General features: G+C 44.3%; 6 protein-coding genes across 6 annotated transcripts; 3 read left to right on the forward strand and 3 right to left on the reverse strand.

Annotated features, from left to right (window-relative positions):
- The first annotated feature begins 5,117 nt into the window (after positions 1-5,117).
- On the forward strand, positions 5,118-7,644 carry V2V93DRAFT_376019 (kinase-like domain-containing protein). Its single transcript, XM_066911628.1, has 2 exons — positions 5,118-5,425; positions 5,488-7,644. Exons 1-2 carry the CDS (start codon positions 5,232-5,234, stop codon positions 7,307-7,309), a joined length of 2,016 nt encoding a protein of 671 aa, XP_066763199.1. The 5' UTR covers positions 5,118-5,231; the 3' UTR covers positions 7,310-7,644.
- On the reverse strand, positions 7,490-8,573 carry V2V93DRAFT_376020 (uncharacterized protein). The gene is made up of 2 exons (XM_066911629.1): positions 8,373-8,573; positions 7,490-8,303 (listed from the first exon to the last, which is right to left on the reverse strand). Exon 2 carries the CDS (start codon positions 8,096-8,098, stop codon positions 7,871-7,873), a length of 228 nt encoding a protein of 75 aa, XP_066763200.1. The 5' UTR covers positions 8,099-8,303; positions 8,373-8,573; the 3' UTR covers positions 7,490-7,870.
- Positions 8,574-8,735: 162 nt separating this feature from the next.
- Positions 8,736-12,351, reverse strand: V2V93DRAFT_376022 (glycine cleavage system P-protein-domain-containing protein). Its single transcript, XM_066911630.1, has 3 exons — positions 11,851-12,351; positions 9,195-11,788; positions 8,736-9,135 (listed from the first exon to the last, which is right to left on the reverse strand). The coding sequence occupies exons 1-3, from the start codon at positions 12,186-12,188 to the stop codon at positions 9,074-9,076; spliced, it is 2,994 nt and encodes a 997-aa protein (XP_066763201.1). The 5' UTR covers positions 12,189-12,351; the 3' UTR covers positions 8,736-9,073.
- A 29-nt stretch (positions 12,352-12,380) lies between these two features.
- On the forward strand, positions 12,381-13,504 carry V2V93DRAFT_376023 (uncharacterized protein). The gene has a single exon (XM_066911631.1). The coding sequence runs from the start codon at positions 12,454-12,456 to the stop codon at positions 13,342-13,344; it is 891 nt and encodes a 296-aa protein (XP_066763202.1). The 5' UTR covers positions 12,381-12,453; the 3' UTR covers positions 13,345-13,504.
- A 191-nt stretch (positions 13,505-13,695) lies between these two features.
- V2V93DRAFT_376024 (uncharacterized protein) lies at positions 13,696-15,562 on the forward strand. Its single transcript, XM_066911632.1, has 4 exons — positions 13,696-13,818; positions 13,870-14,757; positions 14,820-15,332; positions 15,389-15,562. The coding sequence occupies exons 2-4, from the start codon at positions 14,085-14,087 to the stop codon at positions 15,493-15,495; spliced, it is 1,293 nt and encodes a 430-aa protein (XP_066763203.1). The 5' UTR covers positions 13,696-13,818; positions 13,870-14,084; the 3' UTR covers positions 15,496-15,562.
- V2V93DRAFT_376027 (uncharacterized protein) lies at positions 15,513-16,813 on the reverse strand. Its single transcript, XM_066911633.1, has 3 exons — positions 16,769-16,813; positions 16,460-16,689; positions 15,513-16,402 (listed from the first exon to the last, which is right to left on the reverse strand). The coding sequence occupies exons 1-3, from the start codon at positions 16,781-16,783 to the stop codon at positions 15,589-15,591; spliced, it is 1,059 nt and encodes a 352-aa protein (XP_066763204.1). The 5' UTR covers positions 16,784-16,813; the 3' UTR covers positions 15,513-15,588.
- Positions 16,814-16,908: the final 95 nt, after the last annotated feature.

Consider the following 16,908-nt stretch of genomic DNA (forward strand, 5'->3'; position numbering starts at 1 on the left):
TTTGGATTCTATTCGGAGATACGATTGTAACGCGCTACATTGGATAGATCACCTGAGTTGTCGTTGTAATTACACACCTGAAGGAGATAGGTTTGTCCGTTGAGGGAGACCATATCCCGTGCTCATAACAGCTAATAGGACAGTCACGACGCAAGACAGGAGCTCAGAAAGATACCTTCTACACATTATAAGCAACACGGGAAAAAGATTTTTCATATATGCTTTATGATCAGCTAAATAAGAGGCAAAATGTTAGCCTTGTGGAATCTGACAAACTTGTTAAGATTTTTTTGCTGCATTTACCACATTTACGGCATATTGTTGTCCTGGTTATACCCTTTTCCTACAGCTTATTACATCATTTCGACTAATTTCTCTATTTCCGAAGTCTAGTTTCATTGTTTCTGAAATATAACATCGACTATAATATACTATTTGCATACATCAACTACCCCTCAGTTGTCGCTTAGCACAGCATTCTATTTCGTTATCTACTTTCAAATGCTGTCTAAGTCTCTGCCCGTAAAACGGTACATCAGCTATATGCACTATGAGCGAGGGTACTTAAATTTGCATTTCTTTTTTCCTTTTCCGATTTGGCAGCAAAGACATCCGATACCACGTTATCACGGCAAACGTCATGAAAGCGGGTCCTATGTGCGATCAAAGGCTCTTGCGAGAAGTGATCAATGATGTCAGGATCAGGAAGAATGAAACAACACATAATCGACAGCATGATGCTGCTGAATTGTATGGGACTCTGCTTCCGGACTTGATTAGCGATACACAATGCCATACCCACAGGACCTGAGTTCATCCTGGAAGCTCTCATCAACGCGAGATTTACGAGTCCCGTACCGTAAGACTGTCTCAATGCTGTGTTTTCGGCATGGTCTGCGAGAGCATTGTACGATGCCGGCGCAGAAATTATTGTGCATAAATACTCTTTGTGAAAGCTAAGGCTTGGTGCGCACCCGCAGGTGTACTTCCATTACTTCGAAGTTGCAGGCTGACACCGAGGCTCTAACCGAGAACCTGGCCAGAGAAGAGCTCGGTGTCAGCCTGCAACTCATTGTATCACCGCCACAAACGATAAATGTAGTAAGGGACAGGGCCGGCGGTTACCACGTCCCTGGGAAGGAAAGAGAAAGAGGGAGAGAAGCAGAAGTGGGCGGGCGCTGAGAATGGAGTTTCTGCTGGGGTCCCGATCGGACTAGTTGTTAGCACGCGGTGACGCGTCCTGGTCTCTTTTTCAGTCTGGATATGTACTTGCAGTCGTTTGGTCTTCGCATATGTTATATTAAATAGAAAATTACAGTGTCTCAATATCTTGAGAATCTGGAGCAATATGAGCCTCCGAAAAAGAAATTCAGCTCGCAATACCTTATATGATTATGTAGATTTTTAGACTAATAACCTGCTGCACTCTTCAGGAATAGCTATCTGCTGCCATGAACTTGCCAGCGTCATTAGTTACCAGACTTGAACTCTTGCTGATGTTTTATCGGGTGCAGCTAATTTCATTTATGCCGTACGCTACGGCTCCGCTGCATGTGCTTAGTAAAATTGGAGGACGATTCTCACAGTCGCAACGCTTTAGTGTTGCAAATACTTCAGCCTCGAGAAAGTATAAATAGAATCGAGGAGAAAAGTGCGCTTCCTATATAATCCTTGATCAATCCCCTGGACGTGTCGTGGGTGTGCGTCGACGCACTAGCGAGCTATTATGCTTTATGCATTACATCCATAGTACATCTACAATCGTCGCCCGCTCACTCGTGCAAATCAACTAGTCGTATCTGATAGTGTCAAATAAAAAAAATAAAACAAATGTATTGAAATTGTATCATATTATAAGAGTCGTTTCAGATATAGATGATAGATACTGCACCGAAGAATAGTCAGAAGTGAATTCAAACCCTGCGCTAAGTACTCATTCTCTCTGGTACAGCAACATTGCCGAATCTGGTAATAATAACTAAAAATTATTATTCAAATTTGACGAGTTACGATTTGCTAAATCACCAATAATGGCATCTATAAGTTCACCATGTAAATGCTTTCTTGCTTGTTCAAAGCCTATGTCACAATCTACAGATACGTAAGCTATTTCTCTGATTATGCATCACGCAGAAATAGGTTCAATATCATTGCGTAATGGCGGACGTATAGACATTGTTACCTAAGAGTGGAAAGGCAGAGACAACGAAAAATATATATTTTGTCAATTATTGATGCAAAGAATATTATTACTGAAAGTGCCTAGCAATTGTTACCAGTCGTTTTGTAATACAGCTGCAGATGTAACAGAGTATCAGCGATATTACAGTTGAAATGAAAGCCTTTATCCAGCATAGGAGTAGTATAAGACTTTTCGAAGCGAGAAGCAGCATTGAGTAAGCTGACTACGTCATCTTGTACCTATGAATATCAATCACGGTATTATTCAACGATTAATTACAGCATCTAGAAGTGAAGGCTTGGATAGCGATCACTGATCCACATCCGCGTTCTATATTCGCCAATATTCGCCAACTTATCCTCAATGGTGTCAGGAGATAAATGCATTAACGACAACAGGAGTGAACATCAAATACCCAGCTTCACTCGCACGCGTCTTGCTTTGTTTACATATCGCAATATGCAACAACTTAAAAGTCGGAGACGTTGGTAGCGCCCGCTCCTGATCTCTCTTCTCCTTCTCTCCTTTAGTGTTCACCGCCATTTCAATCAGCCCATTCTATTTTCCATTCAAATTGTTCAGTTCAAGCCCCTTTTTCGCAAATAACAATAAAATTCATGCAAAGTTAAGCTAATACAAAACACTCCACTGCAGCGCTCACAATCAGGATTCTCTAAGAAATCAGACTAACACCAGCATCCCATAAAACTGCAAGCGATGCACTGAATAAGTAAGTAAGCATACTGTCTGGATCAATTCAACGGATATCTGAATTCCATATCGAAGAAAAAAATGCTCAAACCTCCAACATATGCCTGGCTGGTGGTAGAGCCTTCTGTGGATCTATTAGTGATTGGTAGCGCACACCGCAACAGGACGCGCCAGCACAACACCAATGAGCGAGGCATCTCAGTTTTCTTACGCCTATGTACCTCATATATATCCTTCAATAGAGATACGCAAGCGCAGAGACGCTAGAAGATCGCGACTGTCGATTTCCCTAATCGACCTAAAGTAGCGCGACTTTAACTCTATTTGAGTAGGTGGTAACAACGGAATGCCAAATGTTCATATGTTTGATAGTCGGACGTTCACGTATCTTAAATCTGGATATGAGTGATCCGGTTGGTTGGTTTAATTGTTCGAGTTGTCGTCTAGCCAGATTTGAGCTACACAGAGAAGGATGCAAAGAAATAGTAAGAACAGAGAGCAGTCACTTTCACCAATCATTACGAATCTAGCGAACTAAAATACAGTACACATCTCCGGCACAAATCGCTTCATGAAATTGTCGGCACTACATCTTTGTGCCTGCATCTCATCCCGTCTGTCTGCTTTGCGGCTCTTGATAGGCGCAAAAGTTAACGTCAACACTAGGTATATAACGACGCTATCGCATCTCCAAGTCAGTAGGCGCAGGCCTCGATTATTGCAGCGGGCTGGTTTGACCCCGCGTGCAATTTTAGGAAGAAATTCCAAGACTAACTCAGTGTTGCAACAGGTAGCTCACACTCAAAACAACTCATTGGAGATGCAAATCCAACGGACAAGGCGCTGATGCTAGACATGCCCCTGGATGAGCATTGCCATAATCCAAGATAGGGCCAGTCAGAGGCGGCGAGGATCTCTACTTCTTATAGTCGACGAAGACTGCCTGGGCAAGTAGGCCTTAGTGGGGTATGTCAGCATTGAATTCTACATAACTTGATAGCCGTTCACTTGCTGCTGTGTATGCATAGAGGATTCTTCCCGACCCCAGCACCGCCAAAATGTCTTGATCTAGATCCATGATGAAAAAATAAAAGGGGAAAAACTAAAAGCAAACAGCGGTAAAAAAACAACGAATAGTGGTAATATCAAAAATAGAATATCCAATTGTATAAAACATATATGGTAAAAATAAGCAGCTGTAGATGATGCATACTGAAAGCGTAAGCATGCATCAAATGGACTCGACAAAAAGTCATTATTCAGTATGCAAACAGCTATTCCATTAAATCACATATAATCAAATCCAAACAGCTTCAGATTCACAATATCGGCCCGATATAGTTGTGTCGTCTATTCATATCTGTATCAACGGGGAAGCTACGTTACGACGTGGAACAGAGAGAAAGGCAGAGTAGAGAAGCAAGATCGTAAACATCAGAAGGCTTCATGTCGACGCAGATGTGAATTTTATGTGGATCGAAACCGCTGTTATAAAACATTACGACTGACAGAAGAAGGTATGGTATCCCCTTTCGAAAATAGCTAGCGAGTTGGATGTACATTAGAAGCCATAATAAGGGTAAGTTTGCACGGGTATGCGGCCAGCTCGGCAGATTTACAGACCATCAAACATTCACTAAACTATTACAAATCTATAAACTCAGTTTCACACGACAAATTTATCTCGTGCTTTTTGCGTTTAGGAGTACTGAAGTTTCGGCGGTTTGGGAAAGGTACGCACCTGATATTTCGCCCCGTCGCCTATATAAGTATCCGGTAACTTATCTAGTGGCTCATTTATGCATCAACAGGCATTTCATCAATTAAACCTGCTGACTGCTTGTGCAGACGTTAAGTAAGATGCGACTTGAGAGGTGGGAAGATGGACACGGAATGACCGGAACCGTCGATCTCGAGGTTTGGGAGAAATAGAGTGACGTCAGAGACAGATAGCGATAGTCTCTAGTTATCAAGACCGCCGGCAGTGGAATCCGAGGAGCATCGCGGGGATTGTTGTTCATTTCTGTACATAGACGAAAGCATTAGAATACAATCGAGCGCTCATCTGCGAGATACCATAATAAATTTACAAGACCGTAAGCAGCCTGACCAGCACCCGCCAGCGTCTACTCTTAAGCTCTTCTGTTGGGCTGTTGATGGCTGACTAACCCGCTGCGGCGCACCAGAGTGTCTACGTCTAGCGTGGTCCGACATTTACTCCATTTCGTGACCTACAGCATTATATCATCATTGTCATATCTTTACTCGACCTTCTTGTGCCCTTCCTTCCTCGCGCCTTCTCTGCTCGCAACAGCACAAAGCCTCTTGCTTGCTCTCAATGGCGACGGCCCCCTCAGCAGTGACCCCGCAGGCCCCGTCGCGCAAGTCGCTCGCCCGCCCGTCCTACTTCTCTCTCGCCTCCGTCTCTGTCTCCGCCCATTCGGCCTCTGCTGCCATCCAGACCCTTCCCAACTGCGCAAACGCGGCTCCCGGTGAATATTGTGACTCTTCGCCGGCACCTGACCGTCTGAGGTTAGTCTTGCACTTTATTTCTCTGCCTATCTGCGTATCCATATACTGACTGCGCTGCTCAGGTCGCTACTAGCTTCTTCTGACTTGATGGCCTCTAACGAGTCATCGCCATCGCTTGTCTCCCAGCTATCCCGTCCTTACCCAATGCCTTTGCATATGCCAGCTAGCTCCTCGAATTTGTCGCCGGCTGTATCCACCTCGCCGTCTTCGACCGCAACTCCGAATGCGATTGCGGCCGCTCGGCCAATCCCACAGTCTGCTTCAACTGCCCGCGACTTATCGACTTCTTCGACCGCCTCTTCTTCGTCGGAGTCCACAAACAATGACGAAGAATCGGTCGAAGACTACTGCAAAGGAGGGTACCATCCTGTAGCCATTGGTGAAACGTTTAAAGACGGCAGATACACCATTGTTCGCAAGCTTGGCTGGGGTCACTTTTCCACTGTCTGGCTGGCGCGCGACTCATCGACCAATTGTCATGTCGCACTAAAGGTCGTTCGTTCAGCCGCCCATTACACAGAAACAGCGTTAGACGAAATAAAACTTCTAGAAAGGATCGCTACCGCCAATCCTGACCATCCAGGTCGTGCTCATGTTGTCTCTCTTCTCGACTCATTTGAGCACGTAGGTCCCAATGGTACTCACATTTGCATGGTGTTTGAGGTTCTGGGTGAAAATCTTTTGGGTCTTATTCGTCGATTCCACCATCAAGGAGTGCCTTTGTCACTTGTCAAACAGATTACAAAACAGGTCCTGCTTGGTCTTGATTACATGCACCGCGAGTGTGGTATCATTCATACTGACCTCAAACCAGAAAATGTGCTAATAGAGATTGGCGATGTTGAAGAAATTGTTCGGTTTGTTGAGCAGGAAGAGGCAACTAAGCGTAAAGAGCGAGAAGATGAGCTCTTACGGCGACGGCGACACAAGAGAGGTGAAGGGAGCAAAATCGACCGTGTTGGCCGTCGGTCTCGGCGGCAGACTCTGATTACTGGTTCACAACCTCTGCCGTCGCCATTAGCTGTGTCGTTTAATGGAGGCTCATATTTTGATAATTTGGTTATGTCGCCTATAGTTCCGCGCACGACCAACACATCAGTTAATGATGAGAGCAGTATAGGCGCATCAAGTGCGTCATCCGTCAACGGTGGCGAAAATGACGAGAAATCATCAGAGATAGAAGATGGCTTGTCTACAATTTCGATATCCAAGCAAGAATCTTCTGCTAAAGAAGGTTCGTCCTCATCATCAAGCAATATCACTAGCGGCGTCACTACCCCAAAGATTGGAGATCTTATTTCGGTTAAGATCGCAGATTTGGGGAATGCGTGCTGGGTATCACATCATTTTACAAATGATATTCAAACACGACAATATCGTTCTCCAGAAGTTATTCTTGGTTCCCGTTGGGGAGCGAGCACAGATATTTGGTCGATGGCTTGTATGGTTTTTGAGTTAATCACTGGAGATTATCTCTTTGACCCTCAAAATGGAAGCAAGTACTCGAAAGATGACGATCACATTGCACAGATAATTGAATTATTAGGTCGATTTCCTCGACATCTTGCCATGGGTGGAAAATGGTCTCTTGAATTTTTTAACCGCAAAGGTGAATTAAGAAATATTCACAAATTGCGAGCGTGGGCGTTACCGGATGTATTACATGATAAATATCATCATGAGACTTTCGACGCGCAACGAATTGCAGATTTCTTACTGCCGATGCTAGAGTTGAATCCAGAGAAGCGTGCCGATGCCGGCGGGATGTCGAATCATGAATGGCTTACAGATGTAATGGGTCTGGAAAATGTTCATGTCGAGCGAGAAGTTGGGAATCCTGGAGTAGGAGTCGACGGATGGGCTAGCGAGTCACGGCGGCATTGATAAACTATGATAAATGTAATCATATATTATTGTCAATCTTGCCCTTGTCAAATGAGCAGGGAGGATGGCAATCAGGGCCAGGTTCGGCTTTGAGAGGCATGTTATGTATTAGAGGAGATTTTTTGTCTTAGCTGCGAGTGCTTTGGTTTGCTCATGTTGCTTTCAAACTGCTTCACATTTCTTAGCGCTGCTTTTTGATTATCTTTTTGTTAAATTTTCTAGTCTGAATAATCTTTTGACTTTGGACATCAAGAAGTTTTTTGTGATATTAGGGTTGTCAGAGGAGTCTTTATAGTAGTTAAACTGTTTATATAATACTTTCTTGGATATATTAATTTCCTTTTTCGTGCCATTGGGTTTTTGTAGTATTGACAGTGTAATTGTTGCGCTCGACAGTCGCGAGATTGTAGAATCATGTAATCTAGCAGAAGAATAATTTCTCTTTCTCTTGTGAAAACCTAGGACAGCAGAACATGAGACTGACACAGGACCCGTCTAGTCAACAATGTAGAATGCGAGCACTGTGTTTGATAATCGAAATCCAAAATTAGTGTCACATCGTCACGACTGATCTGAACCTGCCCTGTTCCTCTCCATCAAGTCTAATACATGCAGTACAAACTCTTCCACTTCAATATTATTCTCGACACCGCCCGCGCGTAATTCACGAAGCTTTTTCAATGCCACCACGCGTCTTCCTTCGACAGTATGCTCATTAGCTAATTTTGGATCAACGAGGAACTGCTGGATCGTAAGAAGATGATGCTGTAATGTTTTGGATTTAAGCATTTGTTGCAGTAGACTGTCTTTTAGTAAATTCTGAAATATGTCGACATGTGGATTTCCTTCTGTTTTAGATTCTAAAGATGAGCTTGGAGTTGATTGCGTAGGTAACGAATGGGCTGCTGATTTTGGCTGTTCAGCAATTTCTGATTCTAACTGCTTAGGCGCCTCATGGACATGATTTTCGCTTTTATAGCATTTCAAAGAGCAACTGAAAATAATGGAAAGTCAGTCGATGAATTGTAATTAAAAAAAATTGAGAAAAAAGAGAAATACAGACTATTTAATTATACACGTAGGACATTTGTATTGTGCCTTTGCCTCATGGCAAAGCTGGCATTCTCCAAGATTCGCCAGTTTTTAAAAATTCTTTCTTACCTAGAAAAATGAGAGGTAGATAGCAGTTGTGAAGATCAAATTTGGGAGCACAATATTACATAGACTGTCAGATTGTGATCATTGCGCGATGATCAGTTCTAGGGTTTACTAAAAAAGGCATTAGTGTTTAGTCGTGGGTAAATAATACGATTAAATGATTTAAATACAAGGCGATTAGTATTTTCATAATATGAACTACCCCTTTTTACTAGCATCATTATATAATTTATGCCATTGTAGCAGCTGCATGAATTTCTTTACAGCTTCACAAGGGCCGTACTTGAGAGAACAATTCATGCAGAGTCGGCTACCAGTCACAGAAATTATTCAAAAATGAAACTAGCCGATTTAATTTTTATTATTATTAAACTGTATATCGATGCATATATGTACATAAAAGGTTGAACTTAGACGCCGTTGATAAGATAACAGAATTAGTTCTCAAACTCCTGCCCAACGCGAGAAGATGAACAAAAAAATCATTAGAATGAAAGGCATATAGCCGTCATCGAAAAAAAAAGAAAAAACACAAATACCAGAATGTGAATGCTGTTGCTGAAAAAAGGGTAAAAAGAGAGAAAGCTGTAGGCCCTACTAACTGAATTAATCGATATTCTCCAAGGCAAGAGGCTCGCATGTGCAAAACAGGTTCAAATCACCGTATGCTATATATGACATTAGTATTTTCTAAGTGATTCTAAAGAAGAGCAAATAAAGAACTCACTATCATTAAGACGCGTGACTGATGGCCAAAATTTACGTTCACGGAGATAGGGAAGAGGGAACGCCGCCTTCTCACGCGAGTACGGACGATCCCAGTCTCCTCTCATCAAATCTTTGATCGAATGAGGCGAGTTTTTCAGGACATTGATATCTTTTGGCTGCGAGCCTTGTTCAATTTCCCTGATTTCCTCACGAATAGCAATCATTGCATCGCAAAAGCGGTCAAGTTCAGCTAAACTCTCAGACTCAGTTGGTTCAATCATCAACGTTCCAGCAACAGGCCACGACATGGTTGGCGCATGAAATCCATAATCTTGTAAACGCTTTGCGACATCAATGGCTTCGATATCTGCTGAGTCCTTGAATCCACGGATATCGACGATAAATTCATGAGCACATCGTCCTTCAGCGTTCTTGTACAAAATTGGATAATGCTCCCGAAGTCGCTCAGCCATGTAGTTTGCATTCAGAAGAGCATATTCGGTAGATCTTATGATTCCTTTGCCACCCATCATCTTGATATAAGCCCACGAGATGGTCAAGATACTAGCTGAACCCCAAGGAGCAGCGGCGACAGGCTGAATAGCCGCCATCTCATCACCAGCCATAGATACAACAGGATGCCCAGGCAAAAATGGAGCCAGATGCGACTTAACACAAATAGGGCCAACACCAGGACCTCCACCTCCGTGGGGGATACAGAAAGTTTTGTGCAAATTAAGATGGCAAACATCCACACCAATATCTCCAGGACTGCAGAGTCCAATTTGTGCATTCATATTCGCGCCGTCCATATAGACCTGTCCGCCTCGGTCATGGACAATATTAACTGCATCTTTTACGCGCGGTTCAAATACTCCAAAGGTTGATGGATAAGTAACCATCAGAGCAGCCAGCTCATCCTTGTGCTTCTCAGCCTTCGTCTCCAAATCAAGTATATCAAGTTCACCCTCCGCTGTGCACTTTACAGCCACGACCTTCATTCCAGCCATAACGGCTGAGGCAGGATTGGTTCCATGAGCTGAAACAGGGATCAAACATACATTGCGCTGCGACTGTCCAATGGCCTCAAGATAGGCCTTGATTACACGCAATCCAGTATACTCTCCCTGAGCACCAGAGTTTGGCTGTAGAGAAGTTGCATCAAACCCGGTTATATCAGCAAGATCCGCCTCAAGTTCTGCTATTAATTCAGTATATCCTTGAGCCTGATCACGGGGAATAAACGGGTGAAGATTGGAGAATTGCGGCCAAGAAAGCGGAGCCATCTGCGTGGTGGCATTAAGCTTCATGGTACAACTTCCAAGTGGAATCATACTATTAGCCAAAGAGAGGTCTTTCGTCTGAAGATGATGAATGTAACGGAGCATTTCGGTTTCAGTATGATAGCTATTAAATACTTTGTAATTCAAAATCTTGCCTGCGCGCCGAAAAGATTCCGGAATTATTGCCGGCTTAATTACAGATATTGCCAGAGTACCCGCAATGTCATCCAGAGTGTCTTCTGTGACAGAAGCATGGGGAACATCAGACAAGTTCGCAAAGATCGAAACCAGATCGAGAACGTCAGGTTTTGTTACAGTCTCATCGATAGAGACCGCAACTAATTTTGAATCAATTTTGCGAAGATTGATTCCAAACATGGAGACAGCATGCGAAAGAATCTTATCAGCATCGGCAACCTCGACCGTAAGAGTATCAAACCAAGTTTCGTTCACAATCTTATATTGTAGCGATTTGATTGCGGTAGCCAAGACGCTTGTCAAAGAATAAACACGACTGGCAATTTTTTGCAAACCCTTTGGACCATGGTAGACAGCATACATAGCAGCCATATTAGCAAGGAGAGCTTGGGCAGTACAAATATTGCTCGTTGCCTTTTCACGACGAATATGCTGCTCACGAGTCTGCAGTGCAAGCCTATAAGCATCGTCGCCGAGTCTGTCCTTGCTCACGCCAACCAACCTTCCGGGAATTTTACGCTTCTGAGAATCAGCGGCCGCAAAGAATGCAGCATGAGGCCCACCATATCCCATAGGGACGCCAAATCGTTGCGATGTACCAAAGACAATGTCTGCCTTAAATTCGCTAGGTGGCTTCAATAAAGTCAAAGCAAGTAGATCAGATGCCACGGAAAATAGACCGCCTGCAGCATGGACACGGGCGCCGAGCTCAGAAAAATCGTTAATCGAGCCGTCAGTAGAAGGATACTGGGCAACGGCGCCAAAAAGTTCTTTATCGTCAGAAGGCAATTCCTGGACAATCTTGATATCAAATACCAAGGCACGAGATTTAATACAAGACAAAGTCTGCGGGTGAACTGAAGAATCTACATAATATGTTTTCTTCTTTCCTCGGAGAGCATTGAAGCTCAAAAGCATAGCTTCAGCGGCAGCGGTACCTTCATCAAGCAATGAGGCGTTTGCAATTGACATTCCGGTGAGATCAGTCACAAGGGTCTGATAGTTAAGTAGTGACTCTAGACGGCCTTGAGATATTTCAGGCTGATAGGGTGTATATGAGGTGTACCATTCCGGGCACTCGAGAATATTACGCTGGATCACAGGCGGGACCACAGTTCCATAATAACCAGCTCTGAGAGAATTGCCGGGTCAGCGCGTTACTGGAACGCAAAACAGTCTTTCAGATCATCTTACCCAATGTAGCTGCGCAGAACAGTATTTTTGTTTGCAATTTCCTTGAGCCTTGCGGTCAATTCCGACTCTGAAAAGCCATTCTGCGGCTGCACCGATAAAGGTCGACGAGTTAGGATTTTGTCAGGGATTACATCTGCGACCAAAGCATCAATGGACGCGCTTCCCAGAGTCTTGAGCATATGCTCGGTGTCAGCAGAATCGAGGGGTCCGACATGGCGGCGAGCGAATGAGTCGGTAGGCGCGAAGATGCTGGACGCGCGGACCGACCTCAATTGCGGGGAAGATTTGAGTCTGAGATGGCTGCGGCCGAGCCCTGCAACAGAACGAAGACGGAGCATGTCGCCAACCAATGCCCAGGAAAAATAGGAAAAATTCGTGGGGGAAATTTGTGAAGGAGGAAAGAAAGGCGTATGCTAAATTTTTCGATAGTTCGATATTTTCTTTAGCGGAGACATGGAAGCTTTGGCAACGAAACTGATGCGTGGCGCCCGCTTGGACCAGTCTGGTTCGGGTCGGGTAACTATTAGGCACGTGATCGGGCTTCTGCTCGCTATCTCCAAACTCAAGATAGCGAACATATCTTTCGTTACTCAGTATATTGCAATGGTGGCCAGTGGACTCACTCCTGAGCAAATTGAGCAGTTTGAGACGAATGGGTATCTGCTTCTCCCTGGAGAGCTGTCTCCAGAGAGAGTAAAGACTTTATACAACGAGACCAGCAGACTACTTCAGGACTTTCCTATCGCAGACCACCCACTGACCAAGTTTTCCACTGATGAAACCGCACACGTCGGAGACGACTATTTTCTTACCTCTTCGGACAAAGTGCGATTTTTCTTTGAACAAGATGCATTTAACGATGAAGGAGAACTCACGTGTCCAAAAGAGAGAGCAATTAACAAGATTGGGCACGCGCTCCACAACCTTAACGACGAGTTCCTTGCGGATACGATCAACGACAGAAACCGTGCCATTGCTCAGAGCATTGGATTTAAAGACCCCCTTGTCTTGCAGAGCATGATTATTTGTAAGCAGCCCGAAATCGGAGGCAAAGTTCCCTCTCATCAAGACTCCGTTTTTCTCTACACAGATCCCCCTAGTGCTGTTGGCTATTGGTACGCTCTTGAGGACTGTACTGCAGAGAATGGTGCTCTTTCTTTTGTTCCTGGATCTCACAAGTGGGCGAACATTTCTAAGCGCATGATTCGCGCGGATGGAACAAAGGCGGGTACGACGTTCATCCAGATTCAGGGTGTCGAGCCACCGCGTGAGCCTGAAGATGGCGAGTTTGTGATGCCTACTTGCCCGGCAGGTACCCTTGTCCTCATCCACGGGTCTTTGCTTCATAAGTCTGAGACGAACAAGTCTCAGAAATCAAGATATGCCTACACTTTTCATATGATTGAAGGAGAATATGAGTACGACAACTTGAACTGGCTGCAAGTTCCTCCAACCGAAGAAGGCGGCGCCAACTTTACTCATCTATATGCTTAGCCGCTATCATGAAGCAGGTTTGATAAATAATGTACATACTATTTAATTTTGAATACTGGACTACTTTAGTCACAGCAATTGAATCTAATCCAAACCTACGGCTGGCAGGCTTGGACAGCTTCCATGACTGAGCTCTATGTAAGCAATTGATTAGACAAATTTTTTAATGCGCTTCTTGTCGTCCGTCTGAAATATCAAGACCTAAAAAAATAAGAAGCCTATAACGAAAAACCCGAAATCTCCGCCAATAATCGAGCTTCATTGAGCAAAACATATCCCAAATCTAAAGTCAAAAGATGACGATTGCGAATAGTTTGCGGCGGCGCTTTGCTTCCCGTGCTCTAAACAGCTCTCCGCTCTCCACCTTCGTCACCATCCCGCTTCAACTACTTTTTGCCCCCTTTTCTTTTCATCCCCTATAACCTCTCACACAATGACTGCTGTTGAATCTTCTTTACCTCCTCTTTTCGACAAGTAAGTTTTTCTGATACTTATTGCTGGCTGCACCTACTAACCGATACTCAGGATTGAGGAGCTGTCCTCAGATTTTGTCGCACGTATGTCTTCAATTGGACTATTGTGTTCAGCTAGAATTTCTAATTGTGCTTATTGTAAAAGGTCTTTCAAAAGCTGTCTCGATTCCTTCTGTTTCGGCTGATTTCTCTCTCCGGCCCAAAGTTGTCGAGGTACGATAGCCATACTCCAGCCTAACTCCGAACTCTTACTGACTGGGATCCCAGATGTCCAAGTTCCTCGCTTCAGAGCTGAAAGCCCTCGGAGCCTCCGTTGAGCTTCGTGAACTTGGCAAGCAGGAAGGTACCGACGTTGATCTTCCGCCTATCGTACTAGCTCGCTATGGCTCCGACCCTAACAAGCGCAATATCCTCGTCTACGGCCACTACGATGTTCAACCCGCGCTCATCGAGGACGGATGGAACACAAAACCTTTTGAGCTACTTGAGAAGGATGGTAAACTATATGGCCGTGGGTCTACTGACGACAAGGGTCCTGTCATCGGATGGCTCAACTCCATTGAGGCGCACCAAAAGGCTGGCATTGAGTTCCCTGTCAACTTGGTTATGTGCTTTGAAGGGATGGAAGAATACGGATCAGATGGTCTGGATGATTTGATTCGTGCTGAGAAGGACAAGTTCTTTAAGGGAGTTGATGCCACCTGCATCTGTGACAATTATTGGCTAGGAACCTCACACCCTGCGCTTACCTACGGTATCCGTGGTTGCAGCTACTACTCCTTATCCGTTTCTGGACCTGCAGCCGACTTGCACTCTGGTGTCTTTGGTGGTATGGTCTCAGAACCATTGATTGATCTTACGCATCTGCTTTCCAAGCTGGTTTCTCCAAAGGGCAAGATTTTGATACCAGGAGTCATGGACCTTGTCGCTCCTCTTACTGGTTAGTCGAAACTCTTCTTCGATAGATTTCTATCAAACGGCTCACTAACTTCTATTTGAAAGCCGAGGAAGATGAAATCTACGACAAGATTAAATATTCCATGCAGGACCTCTACGACGCTACCGGATCGCAAACTAACCTATATGAAACTAAGAAGGAATCTCTGATGGCGCGATGGCGCTATCCCACCTTGTCTCTTCACGGTATCGAAGGTGCCTTTTCGGCTCCCGGGGCCAAGACAGTCATACCGGCTAAGGTTATCGGCAAATTTTCGATTCGAACTGTGCCTAATATGACACCCAGAGAACTCGACGAGCTTGTCTTCAAGTATATTAACGAGATCTGGGCTGAACTTGGATCCAAGAACAAGATGGAGATCTCGCTACTACATGACGGCATGTGGTGGCTCTCGAGCCCTAATCACTGGAATTTTGAGGCTGCTAAGAAGGCTACAAAGGCCGTTTGGAACGTAGAACCTGATCTTACTCGTGAAGGTGGCTCTATCCCCGTCACTCTGACATTTGAGGAGGAGCTTAAGCGTAACGTTTTGTTGCTGCCTATGGGCCGTGGCGATGGTATGATCTCCTGTGTTGAAAGTTTTGTGCTGGCTTACACTGACGATGATTTATAGATGGCGCACACTCTATCAACGAGAAGCTCGATCTAGTTAACTACATCAACGGTATCAAGACTCTTAGTGCTTACTTGCATTACGCATCAGTAGAGCCCACTGCTTAGAGCAGTCATGATATACGGTTTACTTTGATAATTTAATAGTACAATTGACCTCTTGCTTATGATGTTATTTGCCAAAACTGTTGTAATTGATTATCACGACGATACCCTCCCTGTTGTTGATCCCCTTACGGTATCTACCTGTTCTTGGCTCCTAGACTTCATTGATCGTCTCAGCCGTAGATCTTTTCTGACAGGAACGGAGTCAACTGCTTTGTCCTCGTAAATTTCATTGTCTGAAACACTGTCATCCTCGATAGCTACTTCAGGCTCCGCTACCTCCTGAACGGACTCATCGCCTTCAACATTTGACTTGATGACGCTGGCATCTGATGACGGCTCTTCTGGATTCCATTGACCGCAGTGTGGACACATATATGTGACACCGCGTGGTTCTTGACCAGGAGGCGCAAGCCCATTATGGACACCGCATGCTCTGCAGATCAGGGCGTATCTATTTCGAGGACTCGTTTCATCTTCACCCATTATCACATCCAGAATTCTATCATACCATTTTGATTCGCGTACGTCGTATAACGTATGAGATAGTTCTGAGGGGTATTGCATTTGCTTAATTTGCTGCTGTAGAGCCTGCTCTTTCTGAAATCTCTCCTCATCATAGAAATCTTCACCAGCAGATATAGTATATGCGGTTGGCATGAGCCCTGAAGAGACTACCGTAGATCGATCTCTAGTTTTTTCGTCTTTTTCGTCTTTGGAGTTGGACTTGATGCCCGTGGTATCGACTTCAAATCTATCAATCAGTGACTTTGTGGTGTAGTAATTCATGCTACTTTTTAGCTCCTCAATTTTTGATTTCTGACGACTGCGTAGAGATTGAAGATTTGCTTCCTCGTGCTTCAATAAGCGAGAGTATACAGCCAAAATTGCTTTTCGAATACACCATATTCTATTTTATGCACGCTATCAGCAAATAATAAAAAAACTGCGCCGTGAGAGTACTTACAGTGCAGGAGCTAAGGCTCCATGTGCAATCATCCATGGCTCGCGATATCGTTTCGCTATAGTCACATAGGCAACAAATGCAAAATAAATCAATAAAGAATATAACGTGACAAAGCCTACTAATCGGCGCTGGGCTATGTGCCGAGACTGTATTCTGCTCTCAGATTTGCGGATCTTTAATGACAGCGAGTCAAGAATCTTTTCATATGACGACGGCGACGACGAGCGCTGCTTTTTAAAAAATTTCAAGTTAGTTGACACAGATACGCTACAATTTCAATAAGAATACATCTAAGCATAAGATAAATACCTTAAAGAACCACATTGTGTCGGCGTAGCAAAGCTTGACGACTTTGCGAATCTCCGAGGTGTTGATGACGACACTCGCGAACATTTAAACTTTGTTAAGCCACAACACAGCCAGTGAAAGCCCAAGATTGTCGCGTTTAA

The sequence above is a fragment of the Kockiozyma suomiensis genome, assembly GCF_038497685.1.
Source record: "Kockiozyma suomiensis strain NRRL Y-17356 unplaced genomic scaffold V2V93scaffold_18, whole genome shotgun sequence".
Taxonomy (NCBI): Eukaryota; Fungi; Ascomycota; class Lipomycetes; order Lipomycetales; family Lipomycetaceae; genus Kockiozyma; species Kockiozyma suomiensis.

Bases quoted from the DNA above. Each gene is read 5' to 3' on its own strand.
- V2V93DRAFT_376024 (XM_066911632.1), top strand. From the start codon at position 14,085: ATGTCCAAGTTCCTCGCTTCAGAGCTGAAAGCCCTCGGAGCCTCCGTT. The intron at 14,758-14,819 runs GTTAGTCGAAAC...TCTATTTGAAAG, and splicing joins CCTTGTCGCTCCTCTTACTG to CCGAGGAAGATGAAATCTAC. The intron at 15,333-15,388 runs GTATGATCTCCT...GATGATTTATAG, and splicing joins GCCTATGGGCCGTGGCGATG to ATGGCGCACACTCTATCAAC.
- V2V93DRAFT_376022 (XM_066911630.1), bottom strand. From the start codon at position 12,188: ATGCTCCGTCTTCGTTCTGTTGCAGGGCTCGGCCGCAGCCATCTCAGA. The intron at 11,789-11,850 runs GTAAGATGATCT...CAATTCTCTCAG, and splicing joins GTTCTGCGCAGCTACATTGG to AGCTGGTTATTATGGAACTG. The intron at 9,136-9,194 runs GTGAGTTCTTTA...TGTCATATATAG, and splicing joins AGTCACGCGTCTTAATGATA to CATACGGTGATTTGAACCTG.
- V2V93DRAFT_376019 (XM_066911628.1), top strand. From the start codon at position 5,232: ATGGCGACGGCCCCCTCAGCAGTGACCCCGCAGGCCCCGTCGCGCAAG. The intron at 5,426-5,487 runs GTTAGTCTTGCA...TGCGCTGCTCAG, and splicing joins CCGGCACCTGACCGTCTGAG to GTCGCTACTAGCTTCTTCTG.
- V2V93DRAFT_376020 (XM_066911629.1), bottom strand. From the start codon at position 8,098: ATGCTTAAATCCAAAACATTACAGCATCATCTTCTTACGATCCAGCAG.
- V2V93DRAFT_376027 (XM_066911633.1), bottom strand. The intron at 16,403-16,459 runs GTAAGTACTCTC...TGCATAAAATAG, and splicing joins GGAGCCTTAGCTCCTGCACT to AATATGGTGTATTCGAAAAG.
- V2V93DRAFT_376023 (XM_066911631.1), top strand. From the start codon at position 12,454: ATGGTGGCCAGTGGACTCACTCCTGAGCAAATTGAGCAGTTTGAGACG.